This window comes from Podarcis melisellensis (genome assembly GCF_964234715.1).
Source record: "Podarcis melisellensis genome assembly, chromosome: 4".
In the NCBI taxonomy this organism is placed as follows: domain Eukaryota; kingdom Metazoa; phylum Chordata; class Lepidosauria; order Squamata; family Lacertidae; genus Podarcis; species Podarcis melisellensis.
In genome coordinates, this window is record NC_138531.1 from 88378043 (window position 1) to 88402046 (window position 24004).

The 24004-nt window shown below is 46.8% G+C and overlaps 1 protein-coding gene across 2 annotated transcripts in view; it reads right to left on the reverse strand.

Annotated features, from left to right (window-relative positions):
* Positions 1 to 23325, reverse strand: part of DEUP1 (deuterosome assembly protein 1) — a 66253-nt gene extending 42928 nt beyond the window's left edge. For both annotated transcript variants that reach the window (XM_081909844.1, XM_081909843.1), the window contains exons 1-6: positions 23224 to 23325; positions 20164 to 20224; positions 10583 to 10754; positions 7636 to 7731; positions 5283 to 5417; positions 4308 to 4421 (exon numbers count right to left, since the gene is read on the reverse strand). In XM_081909844.1, coding sequence (XP_081765970.1) covers positions 4308 to 4421; positions 5283 to 5417; positions 7636 to 7731; positions 10583 to 10754; positions 20164 to 20207 — 561 coding nt within the window. In that variant the 5' untranslated portion in view covers positions 20208 to 20224; positions 23224 to 23325. The remainder of the gene's footprint in view (positions 1 to 4307; positions 4422 to 5282; positions 5418 to 7635; positions 7732 to 10582; positions 10755 to 20163; positions 20225 to 23223) is intronic.
* Between the last annotated feature and the right edge of the window lie 679 nt (positions 23326 to 24004).

The following is a 24004-nucleotide window of genomic DNA, read 5'->3' on the forward strand; positions in this document are numbered from 1 at the left end:
GTCTACTTCCCTCCATTCCAGGGTGTGACACCAGCTGTCCACTTCCTTTTCCATAGCCTCATTGTTGCCCCCTGTGGAACTCAGCATGGAGGAGGACGGAGACAAAACATTGCCTCTAGCACCACCTACTGCCAGTCTCCCTGCCTTCTTCCCCACCAGCCCTAATGGGCACCAGCCGCCTGCCCTGCATGCCCTGAACACATCCACACCTGCAATTGTTGCCTGTTTTGAGGAGGCTAGGAAAGCTGATATCAAACAGTAAGAACATCCCAATACAAATGTGACAATAAATGGCTATGCGTAGTTAAACTCATTGCACAACAGAGGCACATCATTTAGCCGTATAAAAATAAAACCCTTGTCACCTGCTACGTTTGTTTTGTTAGATTATGTTTCCATTGATTTCGCTGAGCGTTTCTTACATGCCTTTTTTCGAGGGCAGAAATGCACTCGTGGCTCTCTGATTGACACCAAACAAGCCAGGCAGAAAAACGATGTTACTATGGTAATTGTGCTGCTCTGAGAATGCTGGACATCTGCTTTATCCACATCAAAGGCAGAGTCCATTAAATCAGACAAAAATATGAAAATGAGAGTGACCCAGTCCATTATTCTCAAGCTCGTTCTTCTAATCCAATACTCTGTAATTTAGTAAACCCTACAGAGTGCACTGAGCAACAAAAATGGGGGGTGGGGTGGCTAATTGAGCCCAAGTATCATACTAAAAGGAAAGGGAGTTCATGATGGCTGGGAGTTTGTTAAGAGGGAGATAGTAAAAGCACAACTTCAGGCAATACCAATGAGACGGAAACATGGAAGGTGCCTAAAGAAGCCAGGGTGGCTATCTAAAGAACTTTTAACTGAGTTAAGATTTAAAAAGGATGTGTACAAAAAATGGAAAAGGGGGGAAACCACCAAAGAGGAATTCAAACAAATAGCCAGCACGTGTAAACACAAAGTCAGAAAAGCTAAAGCACAGAATGAACTCAGGCTTGCTAGAGAGGTTAAAAGCAACAAAAAAGGCTTTTATGGGTATGTTCGTAGCAAAGGAAGAACAAAGAAACAGTGGGGTCACTCAGAGGAGAAGATGGTGAAATGCAAACAGGGGACACAGAAAGGGCTGAACTCCTCAATGCCTTCTTTGCCTCAGTCTTCTCTGATAAAGAAAACAATGCCCGACCTGAAGAATTTGGAGCAAATGATTCAGCAGAGGAAACACAGCCCAGAATAACTAAGGAGATAGTATAAGATTACTTGGCTAGTCTAGATGTATTCAAGTCTCCAGGGCCAGATGAACTGCATCCAAGAGTATTAAAAGAACTGAACCACTGGCAGTCATCTTTGAGAATTCCTGGAGAACAGGCAAAGTCCCGGCAGACTGGAGGAGGGCAAATGTTGTCCCTATTTTCAAAAAGGGGAAAAGAGAGGACCCAAATAATTACCGCCCAGTCAGTCTGACATCAATACCAGGGAAGATTCTGGAGCAGATCATTAAGCAAACAGTCTGTGAGCACCTAGAAAGGAATGCTGTGATACCAATAGTCAGCATGGATTTCTGAAAAATAAGTCATGTCAGACTAACCTGATCTCGTTTTTTGACAGAATTACAAGCCTGGTAGATTAAGGGAATGCAGTGGATGTAGCCTACCTTGATTTCAGCAAGGCATTTGACAAGGTGCCCCATGATATTCTTGTAAAGAAGCTGGTAAAATGCGGTCTTGACTATGCTACCACTCAGTGGATTTGTAACTGGCTGACTGACCAAACCCAAAGGGTGCTCATCAATGGTTCCTCTTTATCCTGGAGAAGAGTGACTAGTGGGGTGCCACAGGGTTCTGTCTTTATCAACGACTTGGATGATGGACTCAAGGGCATCCTGATCAAATTTGCAGATGACACCAAACTGGGAGGGGTGGCTAACACCCCAGAGGACAGGATCATACTTCAAAACGACCTTGACAGATTAGAGAACTGGGCCAAAACAAACAAGATGAATTTTAACAGGGAGAAATGTAAAGTATTGCACTTGGGCAAAAAAAATGAGAGGGACAAATAGAAAGATGGGTGACACCTGGCTTGAGAGCAGTACATGTGAAAAGGATCTAGGAGTCTTGGTTGACCACAAACTTGACATGAGCCAACAGTGTGACGCGGCAGCTAAAAAAGCCAATGCAATTCTGGGCTGCATCAATAGGAGTATAGCATCTAGATCAAGGGAAGTAATAGTGCCACTGTATTCTGCTCTGGTCAGACCTCACCTGGAGTACTGTGTCCAGTTCTGGGCACCACAGTTCAAGAAGGACACTGACAAACTGGAACGTGTCCAGAGGAGGGCAACCAAAATGGTCAAAGGCCTGGAAACGATGCCTTATGAGGAACGGCTAAGGGAGCTGGGCATGGTTAGCCTGGAGAAGAGGAGGTTAAGGGATGATATGATAGCCATGTTCAAATATATAAAAGGATGTCACATAGAGGAGGGAGAAAGGTTGTTTTCTGCTGCTCCAGAGAAGCGGACACGGAGCAATGGATCCAAACTACAAGAAAGAAGATTCCACCTAAACATTAGGAAGAACTTCCTGACAGTAAGAGCTGTTTGACAGTGGAATTTGCTACCAAGGAGTGTGGTGGAGTCTCCTTCTTTGGAGGTCTTTAAGCAGAGGCTTGAGAACCATATGTCAGGAGTGCTCTGATGGTGTTTCCTGCTTGGCAGGGGGTTGGATTCGATGGCCCTTGTGGTCTCTTCCAGCTCTATGATTCTAGGAATTTTAAAGGCATTTTAGACTTTTCCGAGGCCATTTCTGCACGAGTTATTTTCATGCGGTGCTCTTATCCTCATAATCTACATAGAACTCTGGCTTAAGGTTACCAGACGTCCCTGTTTCCTGGGGACAGTCCCCAGATTTACAAATCAGTCCCCTGACAAAATCCATCTATTTAGTAGGAAGTTGAAAAGAGTCCCCAGATTCATTGGGGAAAAAAATCTGGTAACCTTAGACTTGGGCTGGCGTTTCCCATAATTCTTAAGCACTCCCCCATCTCCTTGAATGAACATGAGTTGCTGCTTTGTCCTGAATCAGTCCACCTAGCCTGGGATGCCAATAAGATTTCCCAGGCCCAATATATTGTATGTGGCTTGCTCCCCACTGCGATCTCTTTACAAAACCAGCTGCTTATGAACATATATTAGCATAGCCAACCTCAAAGGGCTGTTGTTGCCGATATTGATATTATTCATTTATTATTTGATTTCTTACCTGCCCTTCCCCTGTCAGGTCCCAGGGCAGGTTATAATGCTGTAAGATTCGGATTTTTTGTTTGTTTGTTTTTAATAATTTAAAGGACAAATTACAGTCACAGGAATAAGGCAGATTCTCTTGCAAAGATGAAAGCGTGGGGAGGGGAGGATAATGTACAGAACCTTCAGCCCAAGAGTGGAAAAGCAAGGCTTATACCATAGACTCCAGTGTATTAGACGACTGGGTGTATAAGACCACCCCTGCCAATTTGGGGGGTCGACTTATATGCCCAGTCTTATACGCGGCAGCTTCGTTGGGCAGCGGCAGTGGGCGGCAGGCTCTGCGCTGGGTGGAAGCTGCCCGGCGAAGTTGCCCAGCGAACCCATACCCGGCGTATAAGACGACCCCCGACTTTTTAGAGGATTTTCTGGGGATAAAAAGTCGTCTTATACACCAGAATCTACAGTATATACATAACGTCATCCACAGCAGCCCCTTTGCTTTAACTGCAACATTTCTTGGTTCTGGTATTTGCAACAAAATACCCCACAAATGTTTGGTCCCAGCAAATGGTAGCACTCCTGAAGCTGCTATTAGCTGCAGACAGAAAATACATTTGCGCGCGCGCGCACACACACACACACACACACACACACACAGAAGCCCATCTAAGGAAACCCAGAGCCAGGAGATCTGATCACAGATGTCCAAGGTCACCTGTCTTGAGAGGGTAGAATCAGTGAAAATGTACCTGCTCCAGAAAGAATATGCAATATCCTCAAAACATACCCACCCCACACCTAAGTGGCTCTCCTGGCACTGCTAGTGAGCAGACAACAATCTCCAGCACCAGTTATTTCACAACAGAGATTGAGACGTTTACATTTTCTTACAACACACAGATGTTTTGTGTACCAGAAAATCCTTTAATGACACTGCGTTTCAAACATTTAGAGCCTGACTTGCAATGATCTCCACATAGCCATTTCTGAAACGGTATGATTTTGCTATCCAGACCTGCACAGTTTTAGGTACAATTTCTCTTTGAAAGTAGAAACAGCAGCATGGTACCTGAAACAGATTGCATTTCTCAGACAGCAGTTTTCGCTGAGCATCTAATGAAACGAGGTGGTTCTGATACAGCGTTTCTTGTTTATCCCACTCTCTTGATTTTGCTCTAAATTCCTGAAAAATTAAAAAAAAGAAACCCACAAAAGAAATGAATCACATCTCTAAATATGTATATTCTCTGTATACGACCAGAAATATAATGTATCTTGCAATTATATATATACAGTAAAGATATTTTGGTTATTTATAACAATTAACAACAGGGGACAAATATTGGTGGGGAGGAAGAAGTAAAAGTATAAAATGAGAACTTGAAAAGCACATTGTACATAAAGAACATAAATGGGTCAATATATATGGCTACTGAAGTAAAATGTCGGGAGCACTTCAAGTTATTGCATAAGAGACTGTTAAGCTATTATTATACAGTATTGCAAGGTGCAAAACACTTTCACAACTATTAATCATTATTAGTATATAAATCAGGGGAGGGGAGCTTCCACTCTTCCCATCTGCCCTGCAGGGCTGTTTTCAGGAAGCCCCACTCACCTGATGTCAGGTGTGGGACAGGTAAGGGCAAGATTTCAAAGGAACAACTGAAGGCTTCAAAGGGCAACATCACCTGACACCACTATTGCTTCTTTAAATAATATTAAACAATATGAATAGTGGTTCTATAGGATGGCAACACTGGGGAGGCCATTTTGCCAAATATTCTCCAGGGGAGGGCTAAAGTCTAGCCGGCTGTCACATGGAAGATGGATCAAGCTTGTTTTTCTACTGCTCTGGATGATAGGCCTTGAATCAATGGCTTCAAGAAAGGAAATTCCTCCTAAACACTGAGGTCACCACCTCACAACAGAGGTGGTGGTAATGTAGAGGGACACAAGAATCCTGTGGTCACAAGGCCTACTTTTGGAAGAAGAAGAAGAAGAAGAAGATGAAGAAGACGCTCCTTTTAATACAGGAACTGACCTCCAATTTCTGGTTCAAACTGCTCAGCTGAAATGGGGCTTCTTGATTTTCTGTACATTTCTCCAAGCTGTGAGCTTTTTTTTGTTTTAATTGGTGCAGCTGTAGCTTTTCGTAGCTTTGTGTCAGCTTGGCAAACTGGAAGAGGAATGAACATCACAAACGCCTTATTTTTTTGCCTCGGTTTTGGAGGTGTAATTGGCAAAGGAAGTTAAGCTTAAATGATCTAATCAGCCATCTAACCTGGGTGGCTGGTTTTTTTTTCCATTAAAAAAAAGTACAGTTAACTTACGTGCATTCAAATACAGCAACTTAACGTGCATTTAACTGGTGCGCATTCAGTTTTATGCACTTGGCAAATTAAAGAAAATGGGGAGGCAGAAAGGAAGGGGGCAACCAGGAAGAAAGTCTTTGGCAATCCCACCCCCCATTGAACCCAATACATTTCGACTATATTTGATTTTGGCTTTATGGTGCTATCCCAGGAATGCAATCCCAGCAGAAATTGAGAGCCACCTGTAGCAGCTATTACAACTAAACAGTTAAGGGTGAACAAGCCAGTGCTTTCATACAACCTGTGATGTTAATTAACTGCACTTTTAAACACAGATTGCCTGGATATTTGTTTCATACTACCATGTAGAGTAGAGCTTTCCAAAACCTGCGTCACGACACGTTAGTGAATCGGCTGCAGTGTGAAGGTGTGTTGTGTGAACGCTCCCCCTGCTTCTCCCAGAGCTGAAAAGGGGCTAGTTTAACCTGCGGCTTGCTAGTAAAACTGATTTACTGTGTCGCAAAACAATGCATGTCTAAAAAGCGTGTGCCCAACATAAGAAGTTTGGAAAGCTCTGATGTACACGGATTTCTTGCCAGGTGTTTGTAGGAAGTGTTTTGCATCAGTGTAGCGCCATCTTGTGTTGGTGCTTTAATGGTTCTTCAGAGTTAGACACGGTTAACTACCGTATTTTTCGCTCTATAGGACGCACCGGACCATAGGAAGCACGTTGTTTTAGAGGGGGGAGAACAAGAAAAAAAAATCTCCCCCTCTCTGCCCAGCGCCCCTTCAGGGAAGCGGCAGGAGGCGCTGCGCAGAGAGGGGGAGAATTCCCCCCTTGTTTTCCCCCTCTAAAACAAGGTGCCGTTCAAGGTGCGTTCAGCTGCCTACAGGTGGCTACCATGGAAGCCTGGAGAGCGAGAGGGGTCGGTGTGCCCTTATCATGATTGGGGCCTGTCAGGGTGGTCCAATGCATGGCCTGAGGGCCACATGCGGCCCTCAAGGCCTTTTTGGGTGCCCCTCTTCCACATTTGATGCCCCCTTCAGCCATTGCACTGCTTTTCCAAAGCCGGGTGAGCGAGGCACTGGGCTTTGGGAAGGAGGCATGAGGGCTCTGACCAGATCCTGGATTGGAACCTGCCGCCTTCCCAAAGCCTAGTGAGCACTTCCCCAACTTTGGGAAGAAGGTGGGAGAGCTCTAGGACTCTGCCGGAGTCCTCCTTGCACCTCTTTCCAAGGCCTGGAGCCTTGCTTAGCCAGCAGTGGGAGGCCTGAGAGGTGGGCCTCAAATTCTATCCTTGCTCCCTCCCCACACGGCAAGACAGTGCACGGCCCACGGGTTTCGTGTCAAAGCACTCTTGCGGCCCCCTCGGTATGAAAAGCTGGGCTGCCCCGATGTACATACTTGAAAAATGTCGTCGAGAAAAGAACTTGGTTAAAATGAAAATTGTGGCAGGATAAGGGATACAACGCGGGGGAAAAGGTGACACTGGGTTCATCTATCACCAAACAGCGTCTATCCAAATTTATTGTTCAAGGTGAGCTCGCTCAGAATTTTGGGAGGGCTGTTGAATTCATGTTCTGCTTGCAGGTTTCCCATAAGCATGTGGTTTGATCCTGCAGAAATCTTTTTATGGTCCCATGACCATTATAAAGTCGGGGGGGGGGGCGGTCGGTCGGGCTGGGACAAATACCAGGTGTTCTTGCAACAACAACAAAAGCTGCTTCTTTCAAAAAAAAAAAAATCACCTTTGTTATAAGTTTTAAGCCTGACACTTGTGTGGGGTGGGGGCTGCACTAAGCTGCATAAATGTGTCACTTGTTGAAAACTCCACTAGGGTTGGTGCAAGTAGCAGGAGAACACAGACAGTGTGCCTATATGCATGTATATGCACACATCCTCTCTCTGTGTATATCCTGTGTTTGCACACATGAGGGGATGGGAAGGCTTATCAGCCACCTGACTCAGTACATCACAATATAGGCAGTCATTGAGCTAGTTACAAAGCAGCCCGCAATCTACTAAACCTAGCTTGAAATATTATGAACTGTAAAATAGGAATGAGATTTCCCCTTCCTTACTTGATTCTTCAGGGCTTGAAGCTGCGTGTCATAGTTCTGAGCCATCTCATATTTTGTCTTTTGCAAACTGTCCAGTTTCTGCCTCAGTAGCCCAACCTGCATTGAAGTGGACATGAATCAAACAATACTGTACAACAAACCTCACACTCAAAGCCAAAATAAAAAAGGACTAAAATAAAAGAAAAGAAAAAATGAAGTGGACATGAATCTTGGGCACCAAAAGCCAAAGGAATTTTTAAAAGCATAAAGATATCACTGCTAAAAAAAACAAAACCAGCATGCTATCAACATGTATTGCAAGTTACAGGCACGACATAATACCCATTCCACATTTGTAAGACCTTGATATTTTAGTGCACACCAACCCTTGGGAACTCCCTGCATATTGATATCAGGCAGTAGCCTTTGCTGTATGCTTTTCAGCACCTGCTAAAAACATTTTGGTTTTGGCAAGCCTACCCAGATGCATGTTCTGATCCATTTTTGTTGGACTGCGAGAATTTTACGACAATTTGATCATAAAGGGAGATCTATGAATCTTCTGAAAAGTTTCACTTTCCCCCTACAAGCCTTTTGCATTTGATTAAAGCTCAAGTCGTTACAATTCATGTTCTGAAGCTGCCTGACCGCAGCCTAGGGGACTAAATCAAAATAAGTGGTTTTGAAGTCTGTGTCTGAAAGGCACACAGTGATAGATTGAGACCATATAAGAGTGCAGCTGAGATTATCCTAATCTAAGAGGGTTCTCACAATCTAGTAAATGTATTTTATTTCTTCTCTTTATGAGGGCTATAAAAATGCTACTAATTTTACTTGTAATGAACATAGGATCATGGGGCAAGGGGATTTTCGTCAGGGCTATGTCAGAGCAGAAAGGGTTAAGCTCCCCCCCCTCCATCCTATTGGCCCTGATCCTGCCTGCCTCTCCAGAGGCTTCTACTTGCAACTATAAAAACATTCATGCAATTGTTTGGCCTTAAAGAGTGCCTAGGAAGTTCTGAACTAGAACTAATGTATGTAGACATGAATGAAGTGCATGTCAAATCCGTGGGTATCACATGGTTACACATAGCACAATTCAAAAGCCATGCTGTAATAGCTGTGCACCTCAAAACAATATATTTTGTTAGGAGTAAGAACAAGCCACCCCTCCTAATTTGGAACATTCTGCTGCTGCCGCCTTTAAATGCCCTTCCCAGATGGCAGATTTGCAAGGACAGCAATGGACATCCCAGCTGCTCGGCTCCATTTTGATCAGGAGACTGGAACCCTCCAAGCCAACAGAATGGGATTTTCTGCAGAGCATCACCAGGAAAATACGAGTGCATCTTCAAAGAGAAATTTAAAGGCAATGGGCACCTGCAGATGTGGTGCTGCTCAGTATGTTGAGTTCTCAAAAGAAATGGGATAAGTATGGGGGAAAGGCAGGAGAACGATTTGATAGGCACCCCATACAAAGAACAAACAATGGGTGGCAAATGAACAGAATTCTAGAACAAATACCTAGTGTGGCAGCATACTTACTTACTCTGAACCAAGCTTAGAAAGGAAGCAATTGCTCCTTCTAGATTTCATACAAAGAGTACTGATTAATACATCTGAAGGCGAGGTGAGTGAGAGGAGAAACTGGTGAAAAAGCTTCCCCAGTACATCTAATGCATTATTGCAATGGTTAGATATAAATGTGGGTTTAATTGCTTTGTAAAACTTTATGGCTGGGGCAGATCTCGGCTTGATTTCAGGTCCAAGGTAGGTAGTTTTTCACAGTTTATTATAAATTGGGTGACTTGTCCAGGATGGTGGGTCATAGTGGGGTAGCTGCAAAGAGAAGGTCTATGTACTGCAAATGCCCATAGCCATTGCTTTTTCGGCAAAAAATAAAGTAAAATAAAATGAGGTGCTGGTATCTAGCTGGCAGCAAAATAATGAGACGATGGTACTCTGTGCCAGTGAGTAAAAAGGTAAAGGGGCCCCTGACCACTAGGTCCAGTCATGGCCAACTCTGGGGTTGCGGCGCTCATCTCGCTTTATTGGCCGAGGGAGCTGGCGTACAGCTTTCCAGGTCATGTGGCCAGCATGACTAAGCCGCTTCTGGAGAACCAGAGCAGCGCATGGAAATGCCATTTACCTTCCCTCAAGAGCGGTTCCTATTTATCTACTTGCACTTTGACATGCTTTCGCACTGCTAGGTTGGCAGGAGCAGGGACCGAGCAACGGGAGCTCACCCTGTAGCGGGAATTCGAACCGCCGACCTTCTGATCAGCAAGTCCTAGGCTCTGTGGTTTAACCCACAGTGCCACCCGCGTTCCCTGTGCCAGTGAGTACCACCCCCCAAAAAGCACTGCTACCAAGGTTTCAATTGATCTTGGTGCACTCTGCAAATAGACACACTGCACTCCCTGGCAGGATTCTAGCCTGCAAGGACTAGACCATCCGGGTCAGGATAGAGGGCAACTTTTGCCCTCACCACAACAGCCAGTTGCGTCACCCCATCCTGGGTTCCTGGTCATACCCGAGTAGCAAAATCTTGGGAACTGACATATAATACATAATACAAACACATGTATGTTACATCTGTAGACACCGAATTCCTCCCAGCCAAATCTATATGCAGTGAACTGATCTCAGGCATATTACTCTTTCAGAGATGGATTGGATTTTGCAAGTTAGGGAATTCCCAACTTCAAACCAGTGTCCTATATCCCAGCCAAGCCACTACATTCCACACATATACCCAAGACAGCTCAAGAGAGTCAGAAGCTCAGTTCTGATCTCACCGTGCACAGAAGGTCCGGGGTGAGGGGAAATATGTGTACTCAAATGTTCATGGCTGGGCACAGGATTAGAGCTGTTGATAAGTGCACTGAACATGTATGTTAATAAAGCGGGCAATTAAGTAGTACCTCCAGGCCAATGCTTCATTCACAAAACAGTGGGCGTCCCATACCTCTAGACCTTTCTGATCCAACCTGCTTTGGGCACTTGCCAATTCTTGATCCCGGACAGTCATTCGCGCTTCTAAAGCCTGCAATTTCTTTTCCCATTCTCGTTTCTTGTTGTTTACCATGATATCAATCTGATGCATTAATTCTTGAAGCTCAACATTGCAAGGGACGGATCTGTAAAAAAAGAGGTCTTTTTTAAATGTACTACATAGAACAGATTGAAATACAGTGGTACCTCGGGTTACATACGCTTCAGGTTACATATGCTTCAGGTTACAAACTCCGCTAACCCAGAAATAGTGCTTCGGGTTAAGAACTTTGCTTCAGGATAAGAACAGATATCAGGCTCCGGCGGCGCAGCGGCAGCAGGAGGCCCCATTAGCTAAAGTGGTGCTTCAGGTTAAGAACAGTTTCAGGTTAACTACGGACCTCCGGAACGAATTAAGTACTTAACCCGAGGTACCACTGTATTTCTTTTCTTTTTTTTTACAATCAAGCAGAATATAACCTACAGTTTCAGGTTAAGTACAGACCTCCGGAACGAATTAAGTACTTAACCCAAAGTAGCACTGTATTATTCTTCAGGCCATTTTCCCCCTCCAGTGAGCTCATATTCGACTTGAGAATAACCAAATGGCTTATTTTAATGTTTTTTTCTCCCTTAGTCAATGTTTCCTTGGTCCAGTTTGGATATAACACTAAACCATGATTTGTTTAGCTGAACTACAGATGATTGCCTACTAAGTTTTACTCCTAGTAAAACCCCTTAAAATTAATGAATACGCCTAAGATAGGTGCATTCATTTCAACAGACCTACTCTAAATAAAACTTAAGTTGAATACCACGCTATGGTTTGGTTGTACAGTCATACCTTGGGTTGAAGTTGCTTCAGGCTGAGGTTGCGCTGAGGTTTTCAGGTTGCGCTCCGCAGCAACTCGGAAGTAATGGAACGCGTTACTTCCGCGTTTCGTCACTTGCGCATGCGCAGATGGTCAAAATGATGTCACAAGCATGCGCAGAAGTGGCAAATTGCAACCCGCGCACGCGCAGACGCAGCTTGCGTACGCTTCAGGATGCGAACGGGGCTCTGGAACGGATCCCGTTTGTATCCAGAGGTACCACTGTATATTGGAACCTAGGCCCCCTCACAAGTTATGGTTTGTTGGAGGCTGTAAAACCAGTATTTTAGATTTGAAGTTGTTTTATGAATCCTGGCTTGCTCTAACTGTGGCCTATCATTTACATCAACACTTGCTATCCTGGTGCAAATGCAATGTATTACGGTGCCTCGTCCTAGCTACCCACCTGGTGAGAAACATAAAGAGCAGCTCAAAAATGAACCTGCCCATGTGAGTCATGGCCCTATCAAAAAAACACCCTTTCCCGCCACACATTGGTTGGGCTACAGACTCCTTTCGCTCCATTCTTCTTGCTGGCAAGACTCTCTGCATCACCAAGACAGCTTGGCAGAAGATGGAATATGTCAGAGGAGTGCAGCGATTTTTTCCGTAACGGAACAGTTAGGGCCAGAGGGCCGGCTTGTTAGGGCGACTGGGGGTCTGATAGCATTTTGCCTCTAAACTGGGCATAAGCTCCCTGGGGTTTGGGAAGGAGGTGCCAGGGCTCTGATTGAAATTGAAATAAATTGGAATACTTTATTGTCACTTGTACAACTTGTATACAGTGAGATTACTTGAGCACCCCCCCATTCAGCTCTCTTAGTCTTAATTCCCCTTGTTTACTGACGCACACCCACCAAACCCGAAAGTCAGTTGCCCTGTTGTTATCTTTTCATTCAGCAGTCTAACAGCCCCCGGATAGAAGCTGTTCTTTACCCTGTTGGTGCGACTAATCATGCTTCTATATCTTCTGCCTGAGGGCAGGAGATCAAGGAAGTGCTGGCCAGGGTGTGAATCATCCACGCGAATTTTCCTCACTCTCCTGCAGCAATGTTCTTCTGCTATTTCATCCGGCGGATTCATGGGACAGCCCATAATATCCTGTGCTGTATTCACCACCCTCTGTAGGCACTTCCTATCAGATGATGTCAAACCAGCGTAACACACCGTGATGCAGTATGAAAGGACACTTTCTATACCAAATAAGGATAGAACTTTCTTTATGTACGCTACAGCAGCTGCAAGAATACTCATCGCAAAGCACTGGAAGACACAAGACCTACCCACTCTGGAAGAATGGCAGATGCAAGTAATGGACTACAGTACATGGAAATGGCGGAAATGACTGGCAGAATCCTAGACCAGGGAGAAGAGTTGGTGGAAGAAGATTGGAGGAAATTTAAAATTTATTTACAGAAACATTGTAAAATTTTTGAATGTTGATGACATTGAAATGAAATGAAGGGGTTCTAGCAACAAGGTAAAATGTAAGATTGGATTGATAATAGATGAAAATTTGAAGCTATAATATGTGAGGAAAAACAAGGATAAACTAATAGGATATGAATTTGCTGAACCAATTTTTTAAAGGGATACAAAAAAGGGAGGCGTGAGGAAGTCAGGAAAATAAGTTAATCAAAGATGAGAAATTAAAAAAGAGGGATTTTTGTGTGCTTTTTTTCTTTTTCCTTTTTGTTAAATGTTTGTATTTTTGTATTTTGTAACTTTGTATTTTTGTGTTTTTGTATTTTTGTGTGTGTTTTTTTCTGTTTGTTGCTCTGGAATTTCTTTATTGTTAAAACTTAATAAAATATTATTTAAAAAAAGAAAGAAAGGACACTTTCTATTGTTGACAGGTAGAAGGAGATAATCTAATGTTGATTGACATCGTTCTTCCGCAATACTCTGAGGAGATGGAGTCTCTGTTGGGCTTTCTTAACCACCTGGTTTGTATATATTTTCCAAGTAAGGTCTTCACTGATAGGATGTTGGAGCCTGGCTGCCTCTTTCCTAAAACCAGGTGCTCTTTGGGAAAGCACCTGGACCCCCTTGGAGCATCACACCTCCCTCCGTAAGCCAGGCAGAAGCTCCCCAGGCTTTGGGAAGGAGGCACCAGACTTTAATACATTAATACTCTAATTTACCCCTATTTAAGGAACTTGCCTAGTCCCCCTAGTCCACTGACTTTGTGCCACTGGAATATGTGGAACTTCTATGCCACCCCTACAGTGGATAGAAAGGAAATGCCTATTAAGTGGTTATTAGATGCCATATGGTGAACAAGGTTTCATCTGGCCCTGTAAACGCTCCAGGTGTGTCCCCCAAAAAATTGTCTTTAGAAAAGAGACACATGTCAGCTTGCATGTGCCCAAGCTTTGGTCAGTTTGCCTGACCAGATTCACCTCTGCCTGCAACCTGCCTTGTGTTTTGATGGGGCCTCCAGATCAACAGCCTTCACATCACCTGCCAGGGAACGCTGCAATTAAGAGCAGAGTTAAACAGGGCTGCAGGCCCCGGTGCCAAATCTGCTTGGCATCCTCTCTGCCAGGGATCCTGAACTGTCTTTCAACAGCCACAGCGGTGCTCTGTTGGCTCACCGGGTCAGACAGCAAGCTGTGTGCAGACAAGACCTGCTGTGGAAATGTGACAGCACAAAATGGAATGAATTAAAGCAGTTGAGTATGCTAGGAAAGAGGGGAAAGAAGAAGCAGCCCTGAAGGGGGAAAATGCAATTTGCTAAAACTATGCTGTCGAATCTACAGTTGCTTTTATATCCCTGTGGAGTAGCTTTCTCACAAAGGAAACTGCTCCGGAGGCCAGGAATGAAGGTGGCCGTGGATTGCTGCAGGAAATTGCCATATTACTGACATAATTCCTGCCTTTTCACCCGTATTCCTTCAGCTTTTGTATGTGAGCAATGGGTTCTTGCGAGTGACAGCAGGTTAGGGAGGGATGGTTTTGATGCTGAAGCCTCTGTTAGCGATTGAACTAAGCTGCCTTAAGGTTAAAGAGGGGCAAGAAGGGCAGAAAGGGGTCTGGGTGTCCTTACTGGTTGAGCTGCTCAGGTTTTACAAAGGAATAGGAGCAGGGCGGGCAGAAGAGCCACAGGGAAAGTAGTGACAGGAGTAGAGGCTTAGGGAGGGAGGATGCAGCAGGCAGGCGACGTGAGGCTGGATAGGCTAGGGCAGTGTTTCCCAACCTTTTTTGGGCAAAGGCACACTTGTTTCATGAAAAAAATCTCGAGGCACACCACCATTAGAAAATGTTTAAAAAATTAACTCTGTGCCTATATTGACTATATATAAAGTAACTCTCTTTAATAGGCATCAAATAAACACAAAGAAAGTACCGTATTTTTCGCCCCATAGGACGCACTTTTTCCCCTCCAAAAATAAAGGGGAAATGTGTGTGCGTCCTATGGGGCGAATGCAGGCTTTCTCTGAAGCCTGGAGAGCAAGAGGCATCGGTGCGCACCGACCCCTCTCGCTCTCCAGGCTTCAGGAAGCTGTCCGCAAGCCTTGCGCGCCCGGCAGGAGCTCCCGCCCAGCGCGCAAGGCTTGGGGCGGCAGCCTGTTGCCCGAAGCACAGGGAGCCCTCCGGAGGCCTCCCCGTGCTTCGGGCGAGTGTCTGCAAGCCTTGCGCGCCCGGCAGGAGCTCCCGCCAGGCGCACAAGGCTTGGGGCGGCAGCCTGTTGCCCGAAGCACAGGGAGCCCTCCGGAGGGTGCCCCGTGCTTCGGCGAGTGTCTGCAAGCCTTGCGCGCCCGGCAGGAGCTCCCGCCAGGCGCGCGAGGCTTGGGGTGGCATCTGTTGCCCGAAGCACACGGAGGCCTCCGGAGGGTGCCCCGTGCTTCGGGCGAGTGTCTGCAACCCTGCGCACCCGGCAGGAGCTCCTGCCAGGCGCGCAAGGCTTGGGGCGGCAGCCTGTTGCCCGAAGCACAGGGAGCCCTCCGGAGGGCTCCCTGTGCTTCGGGCGAGTGTCTGCAAGCCTTGCGCGCCCGGCAGGAGCTCCTGCCAGGCGCACGAGGCTTGGGGCGGCAGCCTGTTGCCCGAAGCACGGGGAGCCCTCTGGAGGGCTCCCCGTGCTTCGGGCGAGTGTCTGCAAGCCTTGCACGCCTGGCAGGAGCTCCCGCCAGGCGCGCAAGGCTTGGGGCGGCAGCCTGTTGCCCGAAACACGCGGAGCCCTCCGGAGGGTGCCCCGTGCTTCGGGCGAGTGTCTGCAAGCCTTGCGCGCCCGGCAGGAGCTCCTGCCAGGCGCGCGAGGCTTGGGGCAGCAGCCTGTTGCCCGAAGCACGCGGAGCCCTCCGGAGGGTGCCCCGTGCTTCGGCGAGTGTCTGCAAGCCTTGCGCGCCCGGCAGGAGCTCCCGCCGGGCGCGCGAGGCTTGGGGTGGCATCTGTTGCTCGAAGCACATGGAGGCCTCCGGACGGTGCCCCGTGCTTCGGGCGAGTGTCTGCAACCCTGCGCACCCGGCAGGAGCTCCTGCCAGGCGCGCAAGGCTTGGGGCGGCAGCCTGTTGCCCGAAGCACAGGGAGCCCTCCGGAGGGCTCCCCGTGCTTCGGGCGAGTGTCTGCAAGCCTTGCGCGCCCGGCAGAAGCTCCCGCCAGGCGCGCAAGGCTTGGTGCGGCAGCCTGTTGCCCGAAACACGCGGAGCCCTCCGGAGGGTGCCCCGTGCTTCGGGCGAGTGTCTGCAAGCCTTGCGCGCCCGGCAGGAGCTCCCGCCAGGCGCGCGAGGCTTGAGGTGGCATCTGTTGCCGGAAGCACACGGAGCCCTCCGGAGGGTGCCCCGTGCTTCGGGCGAGTGTCTGCAAGCCTTGCACGCCTGGCAGGAGATCCTGCCAGGCGCGCAAGGCTTGGGGCCGCAGCCTGTTGCCCGAAGCACAGGGAGCCCTCCGGAGGGCTCCCCGTGCTTCGGGCGAGTGTCTGCAAGCCTTGCACGCCTGGCAGGAGCTCCCGCCAGGCGCGCAAGGCTTGGGGCGGCAGCCTGTTGCCCAAAGCTCAGGGAACCCTCCGGAGGGCTCCCCGTGCTTCGGGCGAGTGTCTGCAAGCCTTGCGCGCCCGGCAGGAGCTCCCGCTGGGCGCGCGAGGCTTGGGGCGGCAGCCTGTTGCCCGAAGCACGCGGAGCCCTCCGAAGGGCGCCCCGTGCTGCCAGCTGCCGCCCACAAGCCTTGCGCTCCCGGGGGGAGATCCTCTGGTGCGCAAGACTTGCCAACACCAGCGCCGAGCGGCGATGGGATTTGGGAGGGAGCTCGCTCGCCGCCCCGCGTGTGCTCGCCGCCGCCGCCCTGCCTCTCGCCGCCGGACTCGCCCGCCTCCCTCCCACGGCACACCAGGCAACGTCTCGCGGCACACTAGTGTGCCGCGGAACACCGGTTGGAAAACACTGGGCTAGGGAAAGAAATGAGGTCCAGTGAAATGAGAGGAGGCAATGTAGGGAAACTATATGCCCAGCCTTCTCTGAAAGGTACCAAATTTGATCCTTGGCATATGGTTACCAGATTTTTTTTCAAAGAATCCAGGGACACGTTCTTTTCTTTTTAAAGAGGAAAAAAGTTTTTTTTTAATTATTTTTTTAAAAAATTAAGAAGTAATATCTTCTCTTTTGTTGCACGGCTTTCCTCTGGGAGCTCTCTTGGAGTGCTAGCCGCTGTGGAGTAGGCTTGGGTCGGGCCTGGGCTTGGCCACATGTCCTTGCCCTCCCGGCACTCTCCTACCTCTCCACCTCAGCGACAGCAGCAGTGGCGCGGCAAGGTCAGGGCTCCCCTCTTTTTTCTCCTTCCTCTTTCTCTCCCTTCCTTCTCCTTCTCCTCTCCTCCTTCTCCCTGCATCGGCTCTGGGGTTTTTACTGGCCCCGGAGCACCGCTGGGCAGGTCGGCTGGGTGAGCGGGCGCTCTTGCACCTGGCTCATTTTGGGTCGCGGGGTGTGGGTGTGTGAGCGGTTCCCCCAGATGACGCACCGGGCGTCCCTGGTTCCCCTTTGGCAGTGGCAGCGGCAGTCTCAGCAGCCCAGTTGGCTCTGGCTGGCTTCAGGGGCTTCTCGCTGCTGTGGCGCCTGCCATTTTGCCTCACCAGAAGTCCCCATATGATGTGTCTTGTGCCATTGAACCAATCACACAACATTCATTCCCTACTAATCTATAACACTTAAAATATAAATCCAGGGACATTAAATGAGATCCGGGGACATTCCGGGGACGGATTTTGACTGGGGACAGATTTGTAAATCCAGGGACTGTCCCCAGGAAATGGACCAACCAAACCAAACCAACCAAAGACACTAATCTGTCAGCGTAAGCCATCAGGAAGTATTGACATTCAAAGAAAAAGGTGTATGTTGGAAGTGTGATGAAAATGAGGGGTCTTTTTTCACATGTGGTGGCCCTGTAAAATAATTAAGCAATATTGGGAAACTATATATAATGAATTAAAAAAGATACTTAAAAAAGCTTTCCCCAAAAAACCTGAGATTTTCCTCTTGGGGATGGTAGACCCCCCCCAAAAATGTAGAGGCTAGACCCCCCCCAAACCCCCCACACACAAATGGGTTTATTACTATATGCCACCGCTGCAGCTAGAACCTTACTGGCACAAAGGTGGAGAACAAGTATAGTACCCATTAAGGAAGAATGGCAGTGTAAAATGTTCGAATATGCAATGTAAAATGTTCGAATTATTTGTGGGACTGAATGTAGGTATGTTTGTATATATTTAAGGATCGTATGAAATGTATGTTTGTATGCTTGTATATTAGCAATATGTGTTTATTTTATAATTAAAAATAATTTTTTAAAAAACGTTCCAATATGCTGAACTGGCCTGACGAACAGGATAAGTGAAAACGAAGATAAGGAATATTAAGGAGGAATGGATAATGTTTATTGAATATTTTAAGAACCAGTATAAACAAATACACAGCTTAGCAGGTCTCAAGTAAATCCAGCAGAGTTGAAATAGATAAAAGAGCTTTTAATAGACAACGAATTAGATGATTAAAAAGATGTGGATTACGCGGAGTAGCAGAAAAGCAAAGGAACCAGGAAAAGGGTGGAAGTGAAGTCATATGGTATATGTATATATGCTGTATTTGGTACGAAGTTGTAGATAGGACAGGGGGAGGGGGTTAAAGGTGCTCTCTGTTCCTGTTTTTGAAAATGCAAACAGAAAACCAAATGAAAAAAGAGAGAGGAAGTATCGACAGTCGAGTCTGTGATGTTCATAGCAGACATAAAGTTTGGTGTCCTGCTGACAGGCATATTTGCATTTAATCTTCACTTGCATGAACAATGAAACAGTGCTATTATGCCAGAAAAGAATCTTTATATTTGTTCCTTTGAACAATGATGATTAGATGGTTTGTCAATTTTCCCACCAAAGTGACTAGTTTGCTCCAGGTTTTTGTGGGCATTTGGGCAACAAAATATCTTTGGTCCCCTAAAACATCACTTTTTTGCCACCTCTGCTTCCTCCTCGACAAACTCCCCACCCTCCTCATCTAACCGCCCTCCTACAACCATTGTCCAAGATGGAGAGAGAGAATGAGTTTTGCACGATCAGGAACTGCAAAGGTCAGAAACGATGTTTTCACATGTTGATTTGCAAATAACCAGCCCAATCTTTGACTCCAGGCAGTTAATTGCATTGAATCACTATAAAACTGTAATCCCACGAACACCTACATCAGACTAAGTCTCAGCAGGATAATTTTGCAATCAAAATGTCAAAATGATAAAGGTGGAATCTAGACACATATAAAAAACGTTGTGAAGATGCTTTTTTACAAAAAAGTTTTGAAAAAAATATATTGAATTTGCCATAGGTCACAATCGCCATCTAGTGTCACGACTGTAGAATGCACTTTACAACACACTTAAAACATTTTAATTGTGTATAGCTGAGCCCAAAGAATTCTCAAGCAGGTTGATGACATTACTTCTGCAGAAAAAGATTTTTTTTATAAAAAAGCGTCCTCTTCATGATACAGTAATCTTATTCTGTTGACATAAGGCTTCCGAACTACTCTAATTAGGTAATGATTTTAAAAAAGCTTTCCAAACAATAGTCTTTCGACAGGGGTGAGTTTTACAGTGCAATTTCCAGATCGTAACATTTTCTAATTGGAAAGGTTATGCACTCTGAAGGTTTTAAACAAAAGATGCCACTACTGCTTTGACCAGGCCTGAAAAGTAATTTCAATAAGAAATGTAGGTCAATTAGGGGTGCACTCTTCATTAAAAGCAATAAGTCACATTACCGCTTCATGGTTTGCCTAATAAACGAAATAGTAAACTCATCAGTGTCAAGCGTCACGGTATGGCTAAGAACAGGTTTATTACGTTTTACCACAAATGATTAAGTGATGTCTGTTTTTAACTTTCTGATATGGTTTTCTTTGTACTGTTTTACTGTTATAAACTGCTTTTTAATGACATAGTGGTATATACCGTAAATATTTTTATTTATTTTTATAAACAAACAAACAAACAAGGTGGCCATTCCTGTTCAATATAGTTGCTGCTGAGCAGTCTAGGCCTGGTGTTTCTTTCTGAGATAAGCAGCAATGAAGAATCAAGAGACCACAGAAATTTGAAATCTTGAAGTGTAAGATTTTAAGTTCTACATCACATTGAGCGTACAGGTGTAAATAAGATAAACCAGGAATGACCAGGAAATTATTATGCGTCAACCTACCTAGTCATCATTTGTTCCTGAAGTGCTTCTATTTTCTTCTCCATTTTAGCATTTCTCCAATCTATTAAGAATATTTTGGGGGTGGGTGGGTTAATGTTTTTCCCCTTAATTATTCATTTACATAGAAGACTCATAGTTAAAAGGAGAGACTTGAGAAACAGCAGTAACAGAGTACAAGAGTCTTACTCTCAGGGTTGTGGGTTCGTGTCCCGTGTCAAACAAAAAATTCCTACATTAGGGGACTAGATGACACTCATGGTTTGTTCCAACTCTACAGTTCTATGATTCCAAGTGCAAACATGCCAGGTCAGAGAGGTGGGAATAGGGCTGTTTGCTGTGGCTTAACTGTTAAGCTAACATCAATGTGCACGTAATATGTGGTCTTCAACTGATGGGACTATTAATCTGCTTTGGAAATATCTTGACATTAAAGGGCGGGGCATAACTTCATTAAATAAATAAAACATCCAGCCCAGTGGTGGATCTGTGCCTAATCAGAAACTGACGGATCGGGAGAAGCAGGGAGAGATAAAATTCTCACCACTTTGCAAAATGAGCTCACTATGCGGCATCATAGAATCTTAGAGCTGCAAGGGACCCCAAGAGTAATAATAATAATAATAATAATAATAATAATATATTTTCATTTATACCCCACCCTTCCCGGTTCAGAAAACCGGGCTCAGGGCGGCTAACAACAAATTTAAAACACTTAACTGATGCAACAAAAAAACAGCATAAAATACAGTATAAAACGTGAATAACAATAAATTCAGAATTCAAAAATCAATTTAGGGGGGAAATCCATCCAATAAACATTAGATGATCACCAGGGCTAGCTGGCTAAATTAGTCCTATTTGGGCCAGCGAGGAGACCAGGGGAGAATTGGGATCCCAGAGCAGGTAATCTTCATAAAAAGGAGAGGGGGAGGGAAGGAAGGGGAATAAAAGATCAGGCTAAGTTCAAGTTGAAAGCCAGGTGGAATAGCTCTGTCTTACAGGCCCTGCAGAAGGAGGTTAAATCCTGCAGGATTAGTCCAACCCCCTGCAATGCCGGAATCTCAATGAAAGCATCCATGACGGATGGCCGTGACAGATGATCGCCTGTTTTCAAACAGTGAAAAAAGGATCCCCTCAAGAGATCTGTGCGAGTCTCTGATAGTCTTTCGGAATCCTCTAATCTGGTGGTTTCATTAGCAAAAGCTATACAATTGTACCTTGGAAGTCAAACGGAATCCATTCCAGAAGTCCATTTGACTTCCAAAACATTTGGAAACCAAAACTCCTGCAGTCCCTGCAGCCAACCGGAAGCCCCGTCGGACATTAGGCTTCCAAAAAAAGTTCAAAAACCGGAACACTCACTTCAGGAGCCAAAATGTATGAGTACCAAGGTGTTCAACAACCAAGGTAGGCTATGTGAGATGGCTTTTGGGAGGCTACAATTTTACATATACTCTTAACTGGAAATATGTCCTGTTGAATCCATTGGAACCTATTTGTGTTCTGAGTTAAATAGGCACAGAATTGAGCTGTCAAGTAGCATGTCACTGGGATACAGTATACTGATGTGACAATAATTAGTATTTATAGTGCAAACGGGTGGAGGCTGAGAGAGAAAACAGCTCAGTCTAAGGCTACCTAGCGAGTCAGAAGAGCCAAAGCTGAATGGAGCACGTTATATGCAGCAGGTCCTGGGTTCAATTTCTGCTTTCTCTAGGAAGCGGGGGGGGGGGGGGAACAGGACGACAACCCTGTTTGAAAACCTTGAGAGCAGTTCCCAGTAGACCATACTATGCTAGATGGACCCATAGTCTGACTTGGTACAAGGCAGCTGTCTGTGAACATCGAGGGGCATACCTTGTCCTGGAGTGTGTAGGACTCCAGGGGGAATGTGCTTCTGAGCATATACAGAGGGGATTCCTCAGTTCAGACTCAGTCAGTGAGGCAAACCTGTGACCTTCCAAATACTACAACTCCCACCGGCCCCAGATGGCTAATGGTCGCAGATTAAGGGAGCTGGAATCCAGTGCAAGAGCATAAAATGAATCTATTAGATCAGGCCAATGGCCCAGACAGTCCAGTATCCCATTCTCACAGTGGCCGACTAGAGGCCTGCAGGAAAGCTGGAAGCAGGATGAAAAGGGAACAGCACTCCACCTCAACAAAACTGCTAGCACATTTGCAAAGCTAAGCAGGGTCCTGTATGGTTTCCAACTGGATGGGAGACTGCGCGCTGAAATCCCTGCATTTCACCGGGTTTGACTAGATGACATTTGGGTATCCTGCCAACTCTCCAACTCTATTATTCCCAGCAACTGATACAGTATTAGCATTATGTGGAGTGCCACAAATTGACCCTCCCTGCTCTCAACAGTCTGCCATGGAAAATGTGGGAAAGGGTGGAATGTTTTCTCTGAGCATATGCAGAGGGGCCTTTTCCCAAACTCTCTCCATACTCCATCCTGGAGCAAGAGGGAAAGGAAGAGATAAAAAAAACCAGCCTCTGAGCACGCACAGAACAGCTTTGTCCATCCTCTCCTCTCTCAGCATGCCGCCAAGGTGCACGTGTGGGAATGTGAGGCAGAGGGGAAGTGCCTCTGAGCATACCTAGAGGGGCTTTTCTTGCAGGATCTCACTACTCTGCCCAAAGAATGTGGGAAAGGAAGGGCGCCTCTGAGCATATGCAGAAAGGCTTTCTCCAGCCTCTGCTGGTACTCCGCCTTGGGGAAGGAGAAGCAGAGAAAATGCCTCTGAGCATGCACAGAACAGCTTTCTCCAGGCTCTCTCAGCACTCTGCCCTGGAGCTGTGTGGGAAAAGGAGGAAGGAAGAGTGCCTCTGAACATACACAGAGGGCTCTCTCCAGGGGTCTTGATCCCTACGGTTATGAGCATAGCTAGAGAGGCTTCCTCCAGACAGTCAATAGCTCTGGAGCACGCAGAAACCGGGCAGTAGAAAGAGGACCTCTGAGCATGCACAGAGTGCCTTTCTCCAGAGGAAGGCTCCCTGCCTGCAGAGCTCTCAGAAACCGAGAATGGGTGGGTAGGTGGGGGCCCGCTTACCTTGCCCCTTCCCCCGCTGCTGCTTCTGCGAGCCGCGGCTGCCCTCGCTCTGGCGGGGAAGGAGCCCGTCCGCCCCGCCGCCCTCCTGCCCTCCCGCCGCGGCTGCCGCCTCGCGCAGGCCCCGCCCCCTCCGCCCGGGCGGCAGTTGCGGGGAGGGCCCGGCTGGCTTCTCCCGTTGCCGGGGCAACGGGGCGGCCTAGGGAAGAGGTTCCGCGGGCGGAGGGAGGGAGCAGGCCTGGGGAATCCCCCGACGGAGGGGGCGGGGCCAGAGCGAAGGGGCGGGGCCTGAATCAGAGGAGGGGGCGGCCTTTCCCGTTTGCCTGTGTGCCAAATATGCACTGCAACAAAATAGACTTTGGTGGCTCTCTCACTGCAGATGGTGACAGTAGTCACGAAATTCAAAGACGCCTGCTTCTTGGGAGAAAAGCAATGACAAACCTAGACAGCATCTTAAAAAGCAGAGACATCACCTTGCCAACAAAGGTCCATATAGTTAAAGCTATGGTTTTCCCAGTAGTGATGTATGGAAGTGAGAGCTGGACCATAAAGAAGGCTGATTGCCGAATTGATGCTTTTGAATTAAGGTGCTGGAGGAGACTCTTGAGAGTCCCATGGACTGCAAGATCAAACCTATCTTCTGAAGAAAATCAGCCCTGAGTGCTCACTGGAAGGACAGATCGTGAAGCTGAGGCTCCAATACTTTGGCCACCTCATGAGAAGAGAAGACTCCCTGGAAAAGACCCTGATGTTGGGAAAGATGGAGGGCACAAGGAGAAGGGGA